The sequence below is a fragment of the Lonchura striata genome, chromosome 2 (assembly GCF_050655825.1).
Source record: "Lonchura striata isolate lonStrDom1 chromosome 2, ASM5065582v1, whole genome shotgun sequence".
Classification (NCBI taxonomy): Eukaryota; Metazoa; Chordata; class Aves; order Passeriformes; family Estrildidae; genus Lonchura; species Lonchura striata.
The window spans coordinates 51,935,286-51,955,446 of record NC_140704.1 but is presented as its reverse complement, the minus strand read 5'-3'; the positions used below and the strand labels follow the sequence as shown (position 1 = coordinate 51,955,446).

The 20,161-nt window shown below is 43.3% G+C and overlaps 1 protein-coding gene across 2 annotated transcripts in view; it reads right to left on the bottom strand.

Moving 5' to 3' along the window:
• The window catches only part of LANCL2 (LanC like glutathione S-transferase 2), a 32,974-nt gene extending 18,709 nt beyond the window's left edge, over positions 1 to 14,265 (bottom strand). Inside the window, exons 1-2 of one of the 2 annotated variants that reach the window (XM_021531478.3) lie at positions 14,062 to 14,265; positions 4,235 to 4,352 (exon numbers count right to left, since the gene is read on the bottom strand). In XM_021531478.3, the coding sequence (XP_021387153.1) occupies positions 4,235 to 4,352; positions 14,062 to 14,262 (319 nt within the window). In that variant the 5' untranslated portion in view covers positions 14,263 to 14,265. Of the gene's footprint in view, positions 1 to 4,234; positions 4,353 to 13,641; positions 13,828 to 14,061 lie in introns of those variants that run through there. The other variant, XM_085570061.1, reaches the window with a different exon arrangement.
• Between the last annotated feature and the right edge of the window lie 5,896 nt (positions 14,266 to 20,161).

Genomic DNA, 20,161 nt, shown 5'->3' with positions numbered 1-20,161 from the left:
CATAGTTTTCCACTAAAACAAACCAAAACCTCAGAAATAACAACAATGTAGGCTGAAGGAAGTGAAACAAATCTAAGTGTATGTCTATTGGCCAACTGCACACATACACATGCAGAAGTAAATCACTTATCTTCAGACCACATTGGAACTCAAACCCATTTCTGAGGAGAGAGCACTCTCCTGAGCCTCATCCAAAGTCGAGTACACACGAGGCCCACTTAGCTCACAGAGAGGCTATCTCAGTAGTACTAGAACAACAGCACCACAAGAGTGCTGGTACATCCTCACATGTTCCCTAGGCAGGCTCTGAGCAAGCCTTTCTAGGTGAATCTAAAGAAGAAAGCTGCAGAGTTCAGGTAGCCCACTTCAACATCATGGGAACTTGTGGGCTATTTACAGGGATTTGTGGAACCCTTTTTTATGCTGCAACAAATGTGCAAATATCTTGGCTTGATCAAAGGATGATTAGAAATGTAGCCACAAAGTCCAGTTCATCTCATCCTTCCTATTGTTTCTCAGTGCAACGCCCTTAAAATGGCTCCTCCAAGAGGTCTGTCACATAAAAAAGTACTTGTGTAAGTAAAACGACTCTTACATGTGTCCCATGATTGCTACATGCCAACAGCAGGAGTTCCAAGATTTTAAAGATGTTTCACATAATGCAAACCAATGCTCATGACTGCATTACTAGTAAGATTTGTCTAGACTTGGTACACAAAAAGCAGGGCAGTTGTTTACAGTACTCTTTTTTTTACCTTCTGATTTGCACACTAGCCAAATGCAGCAAAGAGCCAGTTTGGGGAAAAAGTATCTGCATTAAGTATTTAAAAAACCAGATCAGTTAAATACTTTTATTCAAAACCATATCCACAGGAGCCTTGAAAGAAGTTAACAGCTTGGAAGAGATGTAAATGGCAATCCTTCTACAGGATGGAAAAATCCCACACTCATTAGACAACGTCACTTGTTCATCTATATTCCTGTTTCAGCTAATGATGGCTGTGTTACTTTTACCTTATGACTCATTTTCAGTATGCTCTGGTTTATCAGCCATAATTTCAGTTGTCAGTCACTGTGCCAGAACACAATTCCCTGGGAGCCATTCTGTACTGTCAGTATGAGGAAGCCTACCACTGGAGATCTGTACGCACTCAGCAGCCAGTCACTTCCAGACCCTGAAACACGTCTATCTTTTAAGCCTGAGTTGTCTAAAAGTTCCCCACCCATCCACCCACAGCACCATCTGTACCAAAATATCAAGAAGAAAGCAAAAAAAAAATTTTACCCTTTAATTGCCAGATTTAAGCCTAAGGATGGATGAAGGCTGGAGAGTTTACCAAATTACACCCCTATCACGACATGGAGATAAAAAAATAGATCTCCTCAGGGCACATTTCACATGGTGCTAAAAGTTTAAGTATGCCTGAAGCTTGAGTTAGAACAGCAGGAACAGAATATGCCATTCTATCCAGCAAAGTCACACTTAACAGGCCTAGATGGACATGTCCTGGCAACTTGAAGAACAGTGGCCACATCAGATGTGAAAACTGTAGGCTCTGCCTAAAGGATCAGTGCCCTAGTTTCAGCTGGGATATAGTTAATTTTCTTCTTAATTTTCTTCTACAGTGATGTGGTTCAGATTTAGTGTGAGAATAACACTGATAGCACACTGATGGTTTAGTTGTTGCTGAGCAGCGCTTACCCTAAATCAAAGTTCAGTTTCCTATGCTCTGCCAGGGAGCAGGTGCACAAGATGCTGGGAGAGACCATGGCCAGGCCAACTAACAGGAAGGGGCCAAAGGGATATCCCCCTACAACAGGACATCATGCTGGGTATATAAACTGACTGGGAGGAGCTGGCTGGAAGCCACCAATCACTGCTCGGGCATGGGCTGGACTTCAGTGAGCAGATGGTGAGCAAAAGCATTCTGCATCACTCATTTCTCTTGCATTTTATCCCTCTCCCCTTTCCATTACAGTTGTAGTTATTATTGTTGGTTCCATTACTATTATTCTTTTATTTTACTTTATTTAAATGATTAAACTGTTCCTATCTCAGCCCAGGGATTTTATCTTTTTTTTTTTATCCCCTCCCTATGCAACTATGGCAGAGGGGATGTAGGAGAGGTACTGTGTGTCTGATATTTAGTTGGAGGTGGACTTAAATCACAACAATTAGAAGGGCTCATTTACATCTGGACAGCATCAGTGATGCAATGCTAAATGAAAAATGGTCCCTAGCAATAACCATCACCTGCATAAACCTAATTTTCTTCATTATCATCACAGTCTTGCAACCATACCTCTACACTCCCCCTCCTCACACAACCACTTTACCATTTTTGTACAGACAGAACAAGAATAGCCAAACTACTTGAATTCCAGATTTGAAGGCTACAAGCTCCTGGCCACAGAACATATTCCCCCCATTTATTCCCAATGATTAGAAAACACTGTTACCATTTGTCATGGTTTGACACTGGCACAATGCCAGTGCACCCATGAAAATGCAATCTCTCAATTGAATGCTGTGAAATGGAATCGAGAACAGAGTAAAGCAGGCCCAAGCTTAATAACAGAAAAAAAAACTTTATTAAACTACTACTATAAAAGAAAGAAAGGAAGGAAAGAAAAAAAAAAAAACCACACAAATATCAAAATTAAAACCTTGCAAAGCATTCCTCCTCCCACCACCTAACTCCAACAAACCACAGTGAGACACAATCTGGACTCCAATCAGGTTTCCACCCTCCAGACAATCGATACTCAGTCCATTGAGGGAAACAGGAGTCTCTCCTGTGCCACAGACCCCCCAGGAAACACAGCTGCCACATCCTGTGTTTCCATATCACACATGGCACCACCCGGAGAAAAAGTTTGCCATGGTGACCCTTCTCCTTTCCATGCACAGTGCTCTCACTACCAATGCATGGATGGACAGACTGCTTTTAGGACTTTTTTTCCTTTCAAGGATGCCTGCCAAGAGGGGAGAAAAACAACAGTTCAGTTTTTCATTTTTTGGGACCACAGTCCCCCCCATTTCCCCCTGGGGCCGGGGGTCCAAGAACAGAGATCTTCTTCTCCTTCTTTGAGGACAGGGGGCACCACCACAAACCCCCTACTTTTCTCTGTTTGCTCCACTTCTGTCTTTTCCCAGCTGAAGCAGGTCTCTTTGCTCACTGGCATCCTCCTAAAATACAGTCTCTCTTGGAGAAGAAGATTAATTCTGTCTGTGGCTACCGAGGAGAAAGTCCAGCCAAAAAGCCACTCCCTTCACCCCCCGCCCCCCTCCCCCCACCAAATCTAGAATTTCTCCTTCTAACATCCCAGGCTCCAAGCTGTCTCTCTTCCTCTCTTTCAAACCGAGGAGGAGAAAAATTTCACAAAGCTTTCATTTCTCAGGAAGGGTTAAAAGTCCGGACTCCCAGGATGGCTCGATGCCCAGACTCCGGCAGCTCCCACAGCAGCTGGGCACCTTGCGGCCCACCCCCCCACACTCTTCTCCTTCCCCTTGGTGAACTGCTGATAAAAACTGCTGCTGCCTCTTTCTCTCTCTCTCGAGGGAGAGAAACTCCGGGCGGGGAACAGAGACATCCTAGATTTCTCCACCCCTCCATCTGCAGGGGGTTCCAGTCCCTCCACCCCTGGGCCCACCTCAGTCAGGCCATGGGCCTTCCCCTCCCCACCCAGCCACGGCCGGGCAGGGGAGAGGCTGCACTGCGGCTGAGCGGAACCAAAGAGAGCGAGTTCCCCTGGGAATTCTGCTTTTAACCCCTCTGTGCTCTCAGAGGCGTGTCCACCTTCAATTGGTCAAATTGACCTCTTCCTTCCGGAAAAATTATTTTTCCGTGTCAAATCAAACCACGATACCATTAGAGAAATGCTAACTAATAGTTAGGTCGAACAGGAAAACATGAAAATAACTCCTTTTTAAAAGCAAATTTAAAGAAACAAGAGGTAAGGTAAAAGAGCAGCCTTAGAAAATCCACTCCTTTTGCAAAACAATGATCTCCATATACACAAATCAACTATAATTCTGTATCTTTGTCTGCTGAAGACAATGCAAGTTACAGATGTGCAGTAGTGACCAAGGCTCCAGAGTTAAAAGGAAAACCAACTCACAAAAATGCCCAGAGTACTTCTGCCACTCCTATAAGAATACCAGAATCTCCTGTGAATAAATCCAATTACATCATTCAACAAATGCATTTCATTCAAATTCTAGCTTTCTCACCAGTCCAGCCAGTATAGGCAGAGCAGTCATGCGGATCTGCTGTCTTCAGCCCTTCCTCCATTTGTTGCAGAAGGTCCTTGATTTTTGCCTGGATCCGTTTTGAGAATCGAGCATTGACCTGAAAGCAGGAGACAGGGAACAAACCAGAAAAGAAACAAATTAAAGAATGCAAAGTGCCTGCTCCACTTTCCTGATTGGGAAGAAAACCAAACTAAATCAAAACTAATCAAACAAAAAATAACTAGGAAATAAATAACACATACAGCAATGGGCAGCATCAAGGTGGCTCATCTTATGTAAATGCATTCTAACTACATTTTAGGGCAAATTACAAGTATCTACAGTAGACAAAAGTTACCTGTGCATTCTTTAAAGTCACACAATGAGCAGCTATGGACACTGTGACAGCATGTAATTCTTATCAGGGTCCTGGTACCAAGTCCATGTTATGGACAAACAACACAAGCCCTGTGTTATAGGTGCTTGCTCTCATCACAAGGACCCTGCACATCCTTCATAGCACTACAGAGCAGGAAATAGCCCAAGGAAAAGAAATGTACCAGGTGACTAGTCTTTTTGTACAGAATACTCAAGATAATCAAGCCAAAGAAGATGAGCAGAAGCAGCTCAGCATCTTCAGCTCAGGCATGAAGGCAAAGAAACTATCTTTGATTTTACACACTGCTTCCTTTAACTTTTGACCAAAAAATGTTTATATATAACAGGATACTTTACTTTTGCCTACATTTCTCTCTCATTATGCACACTTTTAGGGAAAATATGTTCCTGATTACTCCTTAAAGCCTAAGGAACATGGAATTTAGCACAGTAGTACAGTAAGTTCTTGCCTGACTACGGCACATCCCAGAAGTGTGGGGTTTGGATAAATTACAGGTCCTGGATGCCACCATGCAACCAATTATTCAAGATGTACCATATTTTGTACTCTTGTTCAGAGTAGAACCTTAAATAAAAATCAGTGATTTCAAACATCCATCCAACAGAATCAGAATTTAGAAAGATTTAAGAATTGCACAAGGTTTCTGACACACCAGAAATCTTCAGGGTCACTAGTTTAAATCCATTTAAGGATATCCATGGTAGGATATGAAGGGAGAAGGAAATTGTGCCATTATATCTCACACTGAACACATATCATTCTAGAAACAAGCTAGAGACACCTTAATCTCCAATATCTCTAGAAATAGCAACAAACACAGTAGGCATCTGAAGTCTGTTACTCTTCTGCCTTAATACGGTGCTAAGCACCTTTCTTTTAGGGAACTGTACTATAAATACACATTGACACCACCTAACCACCCTCCCTTTTTTGACTAGTTCAGTGAGGTTTCAACACAAAGGAAAACCTTCCTCAAGGGCACGGCTTATCTCCTTTAAAAGACAGCTATGCCGATGCTAAGGCATATGGTGAAACAGCATGAGGATATTCACGTGGATGCATCCAGGCAAAGAGCTCAGCTTATATTACAAGAGTGAAGTAAGGCTTCAGACTCCCCATTTACTTACCTACTGCACACCACAAACATGCTGGTTATCTTTTTGTTCTGACAATACACCTGCTGTTACCAAATCAGGATATTTTATGTCAAACACCAGATTAAATTCCTTAGAGGTAGGAGGGGAATACTAGGACATCAGGATGCCTGGGTTCTGCATTGAAATCTCAGTTCCATACAAATAATTTAGCTCAGGTTGGTAATCCCTCTCTCTAGAATTCAAATTGCAACTTACTTGTCTTGGCTTACTGCTTGGAAAAGCAAAGATTAAAGGATATTTTTATTAATATTTTTATAATTATCTGTAAGCCCAAACAAAGCTACTCCCAAACTTATGTCAGTGTGAATAGGTTATAAGTGGAAACCAAGTTTTTCCCCAGCCATCTACTCCTCTACTCCTCTATTTTTTTCTGGTGGCTCTGAAGCTTTCACAACCAAGCACTGACGCTGGTCATTTTATAAGATTCCCCTATAAGCTTGTAACAGATGCTAACATGCACTCAAATAAATTAATTACATAGAGAAATTAATGTTGAAAGGTGGCTTTAGAAGATTTAAAAGCTTCCTTCAAGGAATCTTGGAGCAGCATTACAACTGAGCGTAACATGCACACTTGTGTAGAGCACAGATTGTTTTTCATCAGAAGCACATTCATCCTAAGAGGATGTTTCCAGCTGGCAGTCAGCCTTTTCTGCAGGTGACTTGTTATTCTTGTAGGGACAAACAAAAATCAGGAAGCCTGATCTCTGATATCCAGTGGCACATTTACTTCTGGTTCACAACAGACTGGATGATAGCAGGAGCTGAAGAGTATCTTTAATTAGAAAAGAGTCTCTCCAGGAATTCAACTGCTGCATTACTCTTCTGCTTCAGAAAGAACAACCATTACCATCCCAAACAATGCTCAAGTTTTATATTGTCAAAACAGAAAAAAAAAAAAGCGCTCATTCCTCATTATACCAAATAGAGCCTTGTGCCATATTGGTTATGGTAACTAAAAATGCTCATTATCAGCACAAAAGTAATGCAGAATAAACAAAGCATGTTGTTTTGGAAATTAATAGTTTTGTTATTTATTTGAATCATATCACTTTTTCGATCACAGTGAGACAGCAGGCAAAGCTACAGCCCAATACAAAATATTCCAAAGCCAACAAAAATGTAAAGGACACTAATCACAAGATGTCTAAATTATGCTGTCCTTGTTAGCAATACATGTCACCCCTATCTGCTTTCTTTCATTTGTAGGGTTTCCAAAGAGAATTTAACTCATCTTCTTCTGTAAATTCAGCACTAGAACTACGCACCTACATTAGAGCACAGTGCTAATAACACCAAGGTCATGGATTTGATCCCCATATGGGCCATTCACTTAAGAGTTGGACTCAATGGTTGTCATAGGTCCATTCCAACACAGAATAGTCTGTGATTCTATTATTATAAAAATATATATATATCTAATTATGCAAACAAAAATCTCCTAAAAACCCCAAACATTTCACTTGCAGTCAACACTACAATAACATACCAACTCTTGTATGACCATTGCAGACATATCCTGCATTACTGCCATGGCATTAAAACAAACCAGAACCAGCAGCAGATGAGGCAATAAGCAGCAGCTATGTATGTATTGTATATCATGATTTCTGGTAGGTAAGAGAAGTCTGTAACTTTAAAGCCTTGCATGCGCATTTGGACCAAATGTCACGGTGCTGATGTAAGTCTGACAATGTAACCCTGAGCACTCCTCTTGTCATTAAAAGTAACACTCTGGTTTGACAGACACGGGATGAGTAATCTCATTTGCATTTGTCAAAGACATTTAGATACCCATGTGTTATTCAAAAATACCTCTTGGCATTTACTTGCTCATTACATCTATGCTAAGAACTTGTGCAGAGCCACAGCAGCACAATGGAGACCTGAGCTCACAGCTTCCTCACAAGTTGCCAACGTAGCAATCTTTCTTGCTACCACCAGCAGCCAAAACAACCACCTTGCTCTTAACCCTATTTTAATTCATGTTTTTGGGGACAGATGCTACATTCAAAACCAGACTGTAGAAGTAAGCAACTGATTCTGCAGAAGTAAAAAGGTGATGACCTATACACACAGTGCTACCTCCCTAACAAGCAAAATACACTTTTATTTCACCTCACTTTATTGCTGATTATGTGTAGAAGAGAACACATAACATCGTGTTGTGTTGTATTTGCCAAAGTGAAGAAAATACAGCTCAAATTGATACTGCAGCAAGAATTAATTCAAAAACCAAACTTGCATAGAAAATCGCAGAAAGGACATGACAGACACAGGCGAGGAAGAATGCAGTAGGGGAAACCCACATTTCTGCTAGAAATGAGGAATCCTGGCTGTACAGAAATCATTGGGAACTTTGGCACTGACTCTAAGGGAGCCAAGTTTCACATCCATGCACTGGAGCATGGGTCTACTGAAGCAGGATGAGCTCTAATACTCACCGCTACAAGTTCCTGCAAAAGCAGACAAGAAGGGATGGTAGTAGGATCCCATATACAGAATTTAGCAAGGTCTCCTAGAAGGTGACCAGTCTTTTTGTACAGAAGAACAAGTTTTACTTTATTTTTTACCTAAGTCAAAAGAGTATTACAGCTCCAAGAGCAGCTTCTCTGAAAATACCAGACACTGCTGAAGCTCATCACCCAGCCTCTGAAACACTCAAACACAGTTCTCTGATTATTTCTCAGACAGGTCCTCCAGAAACAAATGCCAGTTCTACAAAACCACATGCTTTGAAACATTACTGTCTGTAGAACACATTGCACTGTTTTTCAGTGATCTGTCACTTAGTGCCATACATGTGATAATGGAGAAAAAAGTAAAAAAAGAAGAGGGAGAGAAGGAAGAGATGGAGAAATCAGTGTAGGCAAATTCCTACACTGCTATAAATGCCAGCTTAGGAATAGGCTTTAAACACAGTAATTTCCCTGTCTCAGAGGATATAAGGGTGTGAAAACATCATTAAAAGGCAAACATTCAAGTTATAGAAATGCATGTGAGAAATAAAACTCTGTTTCTAATGCATTTGTGTGTGAAAGAAGTTATATGTCTCATTGGTTATAAGACAGCAAAAATCCAAAGCTTAAAGATCTAGATCATCACAAAGAATCATCAAAAAGCTCCAGATTATTGGTTACAAAAATAAAAAGATATCCTATGTTTTGGGAAATAGAGATTGATAAAGCAAAAGAGTAATACTGAAAACTGCTGGTCCTCCAGGTAGCCCAATACCAACATGCAACTTCTTGAAAGCTGAGAAAATAAGTCTGTTGTGAAGATGGTTTAAAGTCACTCCCTACACAGAAGTGTCTAATCTAGCTGTGACATTTTTCAGCTGGTCCTCAAGTGGCAAAAATCACTAAAACCTCTACCAATTCTGTATAAGTTACCTCAATGCAGCGAGCAGATATATTCCATATATTGAGCTTGACAGCAGATCAGTGCAGTTAGACCCAAATAAAATTTATTTTCACCAGGAAGCAAGTATGTGTTATTGCACTTGCCCACACAACTAGCTGGAGTAACAACTCATTAACATGCAGGTTTGCAAGATAAAACTAGAAACTGATGACGAATGGATGGATGTGTGACAATTTCATCAGAACTTGGGGGTTTGATATTACAAAGTATTTTCATTCAGAACTGGTTGACTAAAACCAAACAGGCTTAACTCTGTGGTCACCTCCTGAATAGCAGGAGAGGCTTTGACTACACAAGCATCAGAAAAGCCCTAAGCAGTGTTCAGTGCTGACCTGTGCTGTAGGAAAGAAGTAGCAGTTCTTCCTTTTGGGCTGTGTACAACTGCCAGGAGTTAGTGAGGGACAATGAAGTGCAACAGACTGATTTTCAGGCTCAGTTTTCACCAAGACTCTCAAAAAGCAAAATAAACTTTCCTTTTGAAGTATCACAGAGAATACTGCAAACCTTGTTTGTTTCCGAGTCCCCTATGAAAACAGCACATGCCTGAACTGGGGAGCCAGAAAATGGTCAAAAAAATAACAAGCTCAAGAAATGTAGCTACCTCATCCCACATCTCTGGAAAATAGTGGGAAGAATTATTTAGTGGATTTGGAGGCTGAATTTTGTCTCCAGTGCAGTAAGTTGTATAATTCCCACTAGTACAAGTTATTGCTGAGTCAGTCCCAGAACACAGAGAAATTGCTGCTCCCAGTGAGATAAATAAAATGCCCACTGAGACAACCCCAAAAAAAATTTAAAAACTACACAAAAAATAAAAAACCAAAAAAAAAAAAAACCAAAAAAAACCCCACAAAAAACAAAGAGAGAAGACAAGTGAGGCTATAACAAAGATCTATATATTTATATATATTTTACAGGAGAAGGAAGAAAGCCACATAAAGGAATTATGAGAAGTAACAGGAGATTGAGAAAGCATTAGCAAACTAAACACTACTAAATCACCCAAATTATAAATCTAAGTAAATATTCTATATCACCATTGATATGTATTTGCCAATGAGCACCCTTATCTTTGAATAGGTTCCCTGTAATAAGTCCCTTGCAAAGCCTAATAAGGTATTGTATACATTTATCAGAACGTACCACTTTTTTCTAATATTCTTAGAACACCATGACAAGTAAAAAAAAACATATTAAGAAAGAATTTGCCTAAAAAAGAAGTTAAAGTTTGGGTATTCTAGTGACCAATCCATGAAGTTTGAATCTAATTTTGCTTCTGTCTTGTAATTCCACAACAAATTCAGACAATCTCAAAATAAGGGCTGGGATCATGTCAATTTCTTGATGACAAGGGTGCTTCTTTTTTCTGGCACAACCACAAAATGCAGGTCATTGTCTAGGCTTCCACCTTCCCCTGGTTGAGCAGATAATATCAGGCTGCCTTTCCTTCCCATGTCACTGGCCTGCAGTCAGTGTGAAGAATCCCAAATCACACCTGCCTATACTATAAATGCAGCCACATGGCTGTGGTGGCTCTGAGGACTGGGGCAATAGATCCTTGAACAAGCCATCACCACCCCTCAGCAGCAAGCTCTCCTAACCCTTTTCCTTCCCAGGAAATCTCCTAGAGCTTTCTAACTCTCTACCACACTAGGGAAGTAAGAACTAGGGAATGTTCTTTGTTATGAGTCTACTCATTTCTCTGCCTCCCTCAACCACCTACACTTCCACTTTGAAAACTTTTGACCGACCATTTTGAGATAATATCTATAGGTACCTTTTTAGGCTAAGGTATCTCTATGGGGCCCATATGAAAAGGAAAAAGGCTACAGGGTGTATATTTCATTGAAATGTTAAACATCACTTATTAAACAAAGGTTTACATTAAAATTATGTTTCTTTTTAATCTAGAATTAATGCTGTCTGATGAATTATTACCTTGGCTTTCTCAGACAAGTTACAGAAACAATTTAAGTTCATGATACTTTAATGATGAAGAAATCTAGTTATGAAAACAGTGAATTTCAACTACATGCGCAGAGCCCACACAGATAGCTGCAGTGTTTACTGTGACTATTTATAAGAAAGCAAATCAGCAACCTCAAATTCTGCTTCTCCTACTTCCATACCTTCAAGATTTCTGAACAATATTTTACCCACACACACTTCCATATGCAGAATTTTGTCCCAATTGTCTCACCTTTCAGACAATGCCTTGAAGATCTTCTTGTCCTTTTATCAACCAGGTGAATTTTATTTGGCAATCATGACAGACTAAGAAATCAAATGGATTAATAATGCATTGCCTTCCATGACAACAGCACAGCCCCGCACACCTCAGGCTGTCATTATGTGAGTCACTCAGCGCTCCTCGCTCCACTCAGCAGCAGATGGGGGAAGGAATTATGCACTGCACTGAGGCCTTCTGAAAGATGCTCTCATTTTTAGGAAAACTGTGTGCTTCTGTACAGAAGTTTACAGAGCAGACTTCCTACCCTGTGTGAAGTCTTTTTGTCTTCACTGCGGCTTTAGGCAAGCAAAGACATTTCACTGATGGAATGGGAGTCATTAAATGTAAAAATAAAACACTAAAACATAAACTGTAAATCATAACAAAAGCACCCATCATGAAATCTCACAAAAGGATAGTACTAGGAGTGATAGCATGCAAATACTTCAAAGAATATAAATACACATAAATATACTCATAGCCATATTCTAGCCCAGAAATACATAAAATGACTCCTGAGATTTTGCAAATGCAAAACCAAAAGAAAATGTACACTTGCTTCTGCCTTCTCCTATGATATGCACAGAATTGCTGTAGTTACATGTTTGGTTTTTTTTTTCCCAGAGGCACTTCATCCTCCTGAACAGAGCCCAGATACCACCTTTTATCAAATACACAACTACTCAGGGGTTCTAACATATTTTTTGAAAACACCCTGCACAAATAACTGTTGACTGCCACTCCCTAAAAAGGAATGTCATCCACTTGATGCTGGGAAAAAACATTTGCATGCACTATAAAACACCATTCTCATGCATAGGACAGCATAATAGGCATCCCTAATGTGAACACAGGGCTAGAAATTCTTGACTAACTCATTTCAGATCTGCCAAAGAACAATGTCTCTCAATTTAGATTCATTCAAGAATCAAATCTGAAGTAAATTAGAGTTGAACTATTCTGCAATAAAGCTAGTATATTCTAAAACATAACTTTTAAGCATATTCATCTTCTTTTGATATCTTGCCATTCTTCTGGTTATCTAACAGCTAGCTTTAGTCTATCCAGATCAGTGGTAAATGAAGGAGTATTTTCTCTTTTAAAATATGGACGTGAAGTGTGGAATTTAAAGCAGGTACACAAAGATGAGTGGCCTACAAGAGGCTTGGTATGTTTCTTACCAATTTAACAACAATATATAGCTATAAAAGTTCTGTCATCTCCTCTCTACCTTTATACTCGAACGCATTATACTTTGATGATTTTTATAGACTAAGCCAGATACAAAAGAAGAAGGAAATAACAGTTCTCTTCCACAAGGAAAAAAATAATAGTTTTACCAACACTCAGCATACTGCCAGGAAACTGTGTACAAAACAAAGCAGATTTCACTTTTGAACCTACTCTTGCTTTTTAAACCTTCTCAAATGTTCTGCTTTTGACAGCTGCAATTAACTGCAGCAGTTAGACACTGAAGCCCCAAAGCATTCTATTTTGTGCACTCTGCTTAGCTACATACAACTTCATAAACCTCAGTCATAACAACCTGGTGATACCTTTCACTACCTTGACCAATGGTGAGCTCATGGTGTCCTGCAGGCACTTACAGTGGTCAGAGCAATGTCCCTCCCACTTGGGCATCACCATCCTCGTCTCACTCTATCAGTAAATCAAGGTAATTCCATGGTGCCACAAGCAGAAAAATACAGAGCCAATATCAACAGCTTTCCTTAATTCATCCCAGCATACAATCAAGAGATTTAGAAAGCAAACTTCCCACCCTCAATGCATTTGTGCTTGTAGCAGTGTCACCATGCAGCGTTTTCTATGCAAAAGATGCCAAAGTTGCACAGTATTGAAGGATGAGGCCACAGAGGGGCTAAATGACAGAAAGTCTGTATTCCAGCATTCCTTCGTCAGATTAATCCAGCCTGCATGGTAACAGGCCAGGCCAGAGGAGCTTCTCAAACCTAAAACACTCATACTGTACCAAACAGCACCACGTGGCAACAAGGAGATAAGCAGAGCAGGAAGACTGCAAACCTTGTGTGACCAGTCCTTCCAGGCAGACCTTCTGCGGGCATGAAGGGACTGCCAAGTGTCTGTATCATGGTACACCTGAACCTATAAAGTGCACGTCAGTAAATAAACACGTGAAAACAGTCCAGCTTCACCTCCTGAGCGAGAGCTGCTGTTACCTGAGAATTAACTCTCCTTTTCTAGACGAGCGCCCATCTTTTTCCATTCCTTTATGCATTTTCTCTGGTGAAACTCAGGCAACTTGTGCTCACAACTTCTGAGACATCAAACCACGGTGGTAACAGCAGCTATGGCTGTTTTGCTATACAGCGTTCCAGCCGGGACACCTCGTGCATTCCCGTCCCGGAGTAAAACAATCAGCCTGAATTAAGAGCAGCCGCCGCCGACTACGGCCGGGCTGAGCTCCCTCCCACTCCTCCCCTCCGTTCACCCGCCGCTCCCGAGCCCGGCCGGCGCGCAGGCCGCGGGCGGCCCCACGCCGCCGCCGCCGGGCCCGCGGCCCGCCGCAGCCGCCCCGGGCGGAACCCGGCGCCGCGGGCAGACAGCGACCCCAGGGCCAGGCCGGGCCCGGGACTCACCTTCCCATCGGCGCCGAAAGGGAGGGACTCCTCCTCCGCCGGCGGCTGCAGCGCCCTGTCCCGGTGGGCGTCCGCCGCGCTGGGGGCTGCCACGGCTCCCTGGGGCTGGTAGTCGGGGTAGGGGTTGGCGAAAGCCCGCTCCTCCATCTCCGCTTCACCGCCCAGCTGCAGCTTCAGCCTCTTGGACATGCTCTCTCCCATCTCAGCCGGCCCCCGGCCCGCCTCCCCGCACGGCGAGCCGGCGGGGACACACTCCGCCCCGCAGAGCGGGGCTCTGCAGCAACGTGAGCGCCGCGGCCGCCCCCGGCTACAGCGGCCCCCGGCTACAGCGGCCCCCGGCTACAGCGGCCCCCGGCTACAGCGGCCCCCGGCTACAGCGGCCCCCGGCTACAGCGGCCCCCGGCTACAGCGGCCCCGGCTACAGCGGCCCCGGCTACAGCGGCCCCGGCTACAGCGGCCCCCGGCTACAGCGGCCCCCAGCTAGAGCGGCCGACCCGCGGGCGCTGGGCTGGGTCAGGAGGGCGGCTGCGGCGACAGGGTCTGCGGCCGCGGGCCCATCGGGGCCGCTGCCGGGCGGAGGCGCCGCCGCCCCGAGCCAGCGAAGCCCAACTTTGGAAGGCGAAAGGGAAAGCTGCGACGCCGCGGCTCTGCTCCGGTGCCCGTCAGCCGAGGCGGGGGAGCGGCGAGCGCGGCGGCATCACAGCCTGTACAGGGGCAGAGCGCGGCCGCGGCCGGGCCCCCCCGCGGGAAGCGGCAGCCCGCCCGCCGGCGCAGGCTGGGTGGCGCGGCTGCAAAGCTGCTTCCAGCGCCTCATCCTCCCCCGCCGGGGCGTCAGTGCCTCGGGCTGCTGCTGCTGCCGCCGGCCGCACGCCGGGCGGCGGAGCGGGGCTGCCGCCGGCTCCTCCCGCCCGTCCCCCCGCGGCGGGGGCGAGCCGCCACCCGGCGCATCTCAGAGGAGCGGCAGCAGCAGCAGGAGGGGCACGGACAGCCCCAGGAGCAGGCAGTACGGCACCAGCTCCTTCGCCCGGCTCATCCGCAGCCGCCGCCGGGCCGCGCTCATCCGCCCGCAGCCCCCGCGCCCGGCGCGCCGGTCCCCGGCCAGCCCCGGCGGGAGGGACGGACGCGGTCCTCGGCTACCGCCCGGCGGGAACGGCGCAGGCGGCGGCGACCGCCCCTCCGCCGGCGAGAGGAGGCAGCTCCCGGGGAGAAGGGGGGTGGTCTCCTTCCCTCGGCCCGCCCCCGGGCTGTAATGCTGGCCTGGCCGCGCTCACCGCTCCGCCGACGGGGAGCCCGGTCCGACAAGCCAAAACATACTAGAAAAACAGCCCCAAGCCTCCGCGAAAGGCATCGGAAAACCTCACAGCCCTGGAGGGGGCGGTGGTGGGTGGGGAGGGCCCTCCAGCGATCGGCGGAGGCGGCTGGACGTGAGGGTGGGATCACATCCCACCTGGGGAGGAGCAGCGTCTGGATCCCGTGTGAATCGCGCGCTTGGGTCTCGGATCCAGTCTTGGATGGGGGGCGGCTGAATGCCATGGCACTGTGTCGTCGTAAATTTAGCCCGTTGTCTTATGACACCTCCGCTTTAACTGACGAGAAGAGCTCTAGATGAGACGGCACTGTACAATCATTGAGGATAAATCTTTTCTATTCATAAATAAATGGTATGTGCTCTCGATATAGTCATCGCCTTCAGGAACTGATACTGCGTACTGAAACATCGTTGTAGAGTGAGCCGGCAGAAAGCCTGCAATCCGGCCAAACGCTGCACACAGCACTGTGTAAAAATACAGGCACAGGAGACCTCATTACCCCATGAAATATTTATTCCCAACGATGCCATTCTTTTTTGCCAGTAATTGTAGGTCAGACGGACCATAAAGCATTAACTCAATAACTGGGCACTGTGCAGACTTATTGATCTTTAGTTTTATGCATTGGGTAATTTTATTGCTCTCAAAATACATATTCAGTATGTAAGATTAAATATAGGTGACATCTGTTCTGGCACTGGCTTCAGTTTACAGTTGTTTGTGGCAATATACATGTGAATAAATGGGACATGTCTGTCATCTTGTCACAGGACGTGAATTTGAATTAATACTTGCTTCATTTTATTTATTTTATAAATTAAGCTGATGACAAAGCAGAAATTCCAAGCAACCTGTCTGACAAGAGTACCTTGTATTTGCTCCGGAAGTGAATATAACCAGTCAATTAAAAATTAGAGTAATCTATAAAATATCCTCTTCTGTGATAATTTAAAAAATCACTTCATGCATCATGTATTATTTAATGGGTAAGTATTTTGTGCTGTATTGCAGTGCCTGAAAAGGTAATGCAGAACCTTTTTATAACATCTGTTGCCTCTGAGTAAATACTTCAAATAACATCTTTTCATCTAGAATGGTTTCCTACCTTTAGTGGAGACTGGCTGCATCACCACAAGTAATGGCATTCCCATAACAAAGATCAAAGTTAAGCCTTTAATATGAGTGTGTGTGGTTTCTATTTTCTTACACCTTCTACTCTTCTTGAAACAAAATTATGAAAATTTAAAAGGATCATACCAATGGGTACCTGCTCAAGGCCTACAGGTAAGGAGAGAAGGTGCTCCCTGGTACCTTGCAAGAGCAGGTCCTTCCCTTCTTCTGGAGCTGTGGGTTTGTGGGTTGTTGGATTGGCATCTCTTCCTTTTTGCATCATTGCACTGTTTGATTTGCATAATTACACGCTGCTGTGTTTAACACCCAGTTTTCTGGAACACTTCTTTCATGTTCACTGTTCTTCATATTTGTTGCAATGTGGTATGTTTAGTTTCAAGCATACAAGGCCTTCTTTTGTTCTTAGCAGATGGGGTAGAGTTCAAAAGACTTTCAGGCTTCTTTTCAGGGAGTATTTTTTCATTTTACTCTTTTACCTTTGATGCATGTAGAGCCCCCACAGCCCAAATGGGAATCATGGATGAAGGAAGAGGAAAAAAGTTGGGCTGAGTGATGCATCAACTTGTAACATAAGTTTTAAGCAATAAAATATTCATATCTCTCATCTCCAGCAGTATGAAGCAGGAGCTTTGCCTGCTGAAATCACAATTACAATTGTGCTTTCATCCAGAAAATGTCTAAATGCTACTGAAAGCATTGAGCACTCATCCTTACTTCACCAGCCCAGCTAAGCGCGCCTGTAACCTGCCCTCTGCAGCATTTGCAAATATACAGCCCTGCAGCAAGCTGAAAGCTGTCCTTTTCCTTTCTGTGATGTAGGTAAAATCCAACTAATGTCTAAACAAATCCTGATTATTACTTAGAAATCAGTTTCTTCATGTAAATAATGAAAGTTTTTGCTTATCAGATCAATGGCCTATTCATTCATTACCCAAGAGGAAATAATGAACCCTTCTCTTACGGCCTTTCCTTCTCTCCAATTCTCTTCACATCCTACAGCATCTGATACTCTCCTCATCATGAGACTAGTGCCAATTTTTTTTTAATAGTAAAATAAAGTATCTGTTACATTTTCAGTCAGAACTAAAAAACAGAATCCATACATAAATAATTCGTGATGCTGTGCTTTCCTATGCATTTTGCTGCTCGATTCCCATCATGTGTTGTAAATTAACCTGACTAACAAGGTGGGGAGGAGCATCATATATCACAGAGCCAACCTTCTGAGGACTAGCATGCAGCTGCCCTTCCCACTACACTCTGTGGGAACAACACCATGATGCAACATTATGTGGCTTGTGGAATGAGTGTGAGCACCCATCAGGAACCTCCATAGCTCTAGCTGTGACATGTTCAATGGTTCTTTCAGCATCTGCAATCATTCTTATTACAGTATAATAGTGTTCATTTCTTTTCACGCACAAGGACTCCACGTATGTGCAAGCAACAGCTCCATCCAGGCTTTGCTCTGTGGTGACAGGATGATGAGTATATGACTTCAGCACCCATGCTAAAGTGCTTTCTAAATTCTGGGAAACCATTGTAGCAGCTGGCATTAATCTCATTTTATTTCTGATTGTAGAGATCCAGCTGAAAATAACTGAGAGAAGCAAGAGCTTCAGGAATGGATCCTGATGTGATACATAATGAAGAACAGGGCTGTGCACTGCTTTATTTAAAAGCAGTGTATGGAAAAACAAGGTATGGCAATTGCTCAGCTAGTGTCAAACAGGACAGCAGATCAGTGGAAATTGAGTGGTTTATGCCTTCTGCAAATCAGGGATCATACTTTTATTGAGCATAAATACAGTCTTTCATACTTTCATACAAAGCTTTTGCTTTTTCTCTGGTCATCTCTTCAGGCCGCACTCTGTCTATGGTGTATCCTTTGTGCTCTGCAGCAAACCTTTTACTCCTTGATTACTACCATAGGCCTATAGTAGCCTATAGGAAAGGATTTCCTATTTCCCTCTTCACCTCCCTTTATCCGCCCTTCCTAGTTTCTTTTTACCTCTGCCACTGTGTAAGAATATATTCTGCTACTAAACTATTTAAAGCTGTTTAGGTCTAATAAGCTATGGGGGGTTGCTGCTTGTAAAAAATATGATATTATAAAATAAAATCTGCAGAATTAGGTTTTGCATTTTAATTAGGTTCTTTGCATTGCAAACTTGCAGGCTTTGGATCAATTTCAGTTCTGTGTTCAGTAATGCAACATAAGAGCCAACTAGTCTGTGTGAGATTTTATTATATTGTTATCATAGCAACAAATTTCTCTGGCTGCTGTAAATAACTGATCTCTATTATTGTATAATTTTGCTATTTAAGATCTCAGAGATTCCTGTGAATCTGAGAAGACACTTTGCTATTCAATCACAAAAAATGTTTCTCTAATATAGTTGTCGTCTTTCCTTGTCTTTCATTTTGTAGCAGAAAAAACGTGTCATGAAGTCTGCTGCTCTTCTGTTCTGATGACTGCCTGCTAATAAATTATAAGCCTGAACAGCAGTTCATGCACTTCAGCTTGTTTTTGAAGAATGGATTTTGTTCCAATAAAATGTTTATGTTCCTTATCCCCTTATTGCCAGTAGTTTTTGATTTGCACATCTTGAGCAATACAACTAATGCTGAAATCATGCAAAGATGTCTGTAAATGTTCATAGAGTCCTTACCATCTATGATGGAAATTGAGAGTTTGCTGCTGTTAAAATGTACCCTTTACAATCATTTTCCTAATGTTCAATTCTAAAAGGAGTTCTTTCCAAACCTGACAAGTTAGTAGAAAACAAATGTAATCCTCCTGAAGCATGAGGAACAGAGGTGAAAGATGTTAGAATAGCTGTGGCTGGCCAGTATCAATAAAAGGGAGCAACAAAACAAATGTTGGACAAGAGGATTCTTTTGCCTAAGGAAGGTGTTGCAAGCTGGACACCTTATTTCTTCTGATATGACTCAATGTCAGGGGCTTAAGTAGCAGCCCTAGTCACTACCTTGAGGTTAGGATGGGTGAAAGACTCAGGTCTAGGATGCACCAGAAATTATGGACATGTTGCTGTCATGCATGGAGTGATCTCAGTCCTGTTTCTTCAGGACTGGTTTATGGAGGCTTGTGATCTTCAGAGTGTACTCACAAGTCCATAGGTTTGGGTTCTGTCTTCAGTGGCTTTTGCTGAATCGGGACAAAGTGGGGAACAACACCTTCAGGCAAAGCAGCTTTACAGCTTTTACAGGATAAGAACAAACTACAACAGTACAAGAAGGGAGAAGAGAAACAATTGGAAACAAGGGAATGTGAGAAAAACGAGACAAAAAAACATCAAGGACTGTACTGCTCCTATCTAGTGAAAGATCTTGCTGACTTTAAATGAGGCACTATCTCTGCCCTGACACTGAAAGCGCAATACAGCAAGTAATTCTCAAGGTAGTACAACCTTGATAATTATAGTAGCGAAACGGCAAGATAATTTCTAACACAGGATGTGCCATCCACTGCATGTCACTGCGGGTAGTCACCAGCCTTCTGAATTAGCAATACAGCACCATCCTAGAAGACAAACAAATTTCTCACTCATGTTTCATCTGCAAGAGGTCAGGGCTGTTCTGACATGTTTGCTTGAGCAGGTTTTAAAATACACCACCAAGAAAGGTTTCCTCCACAG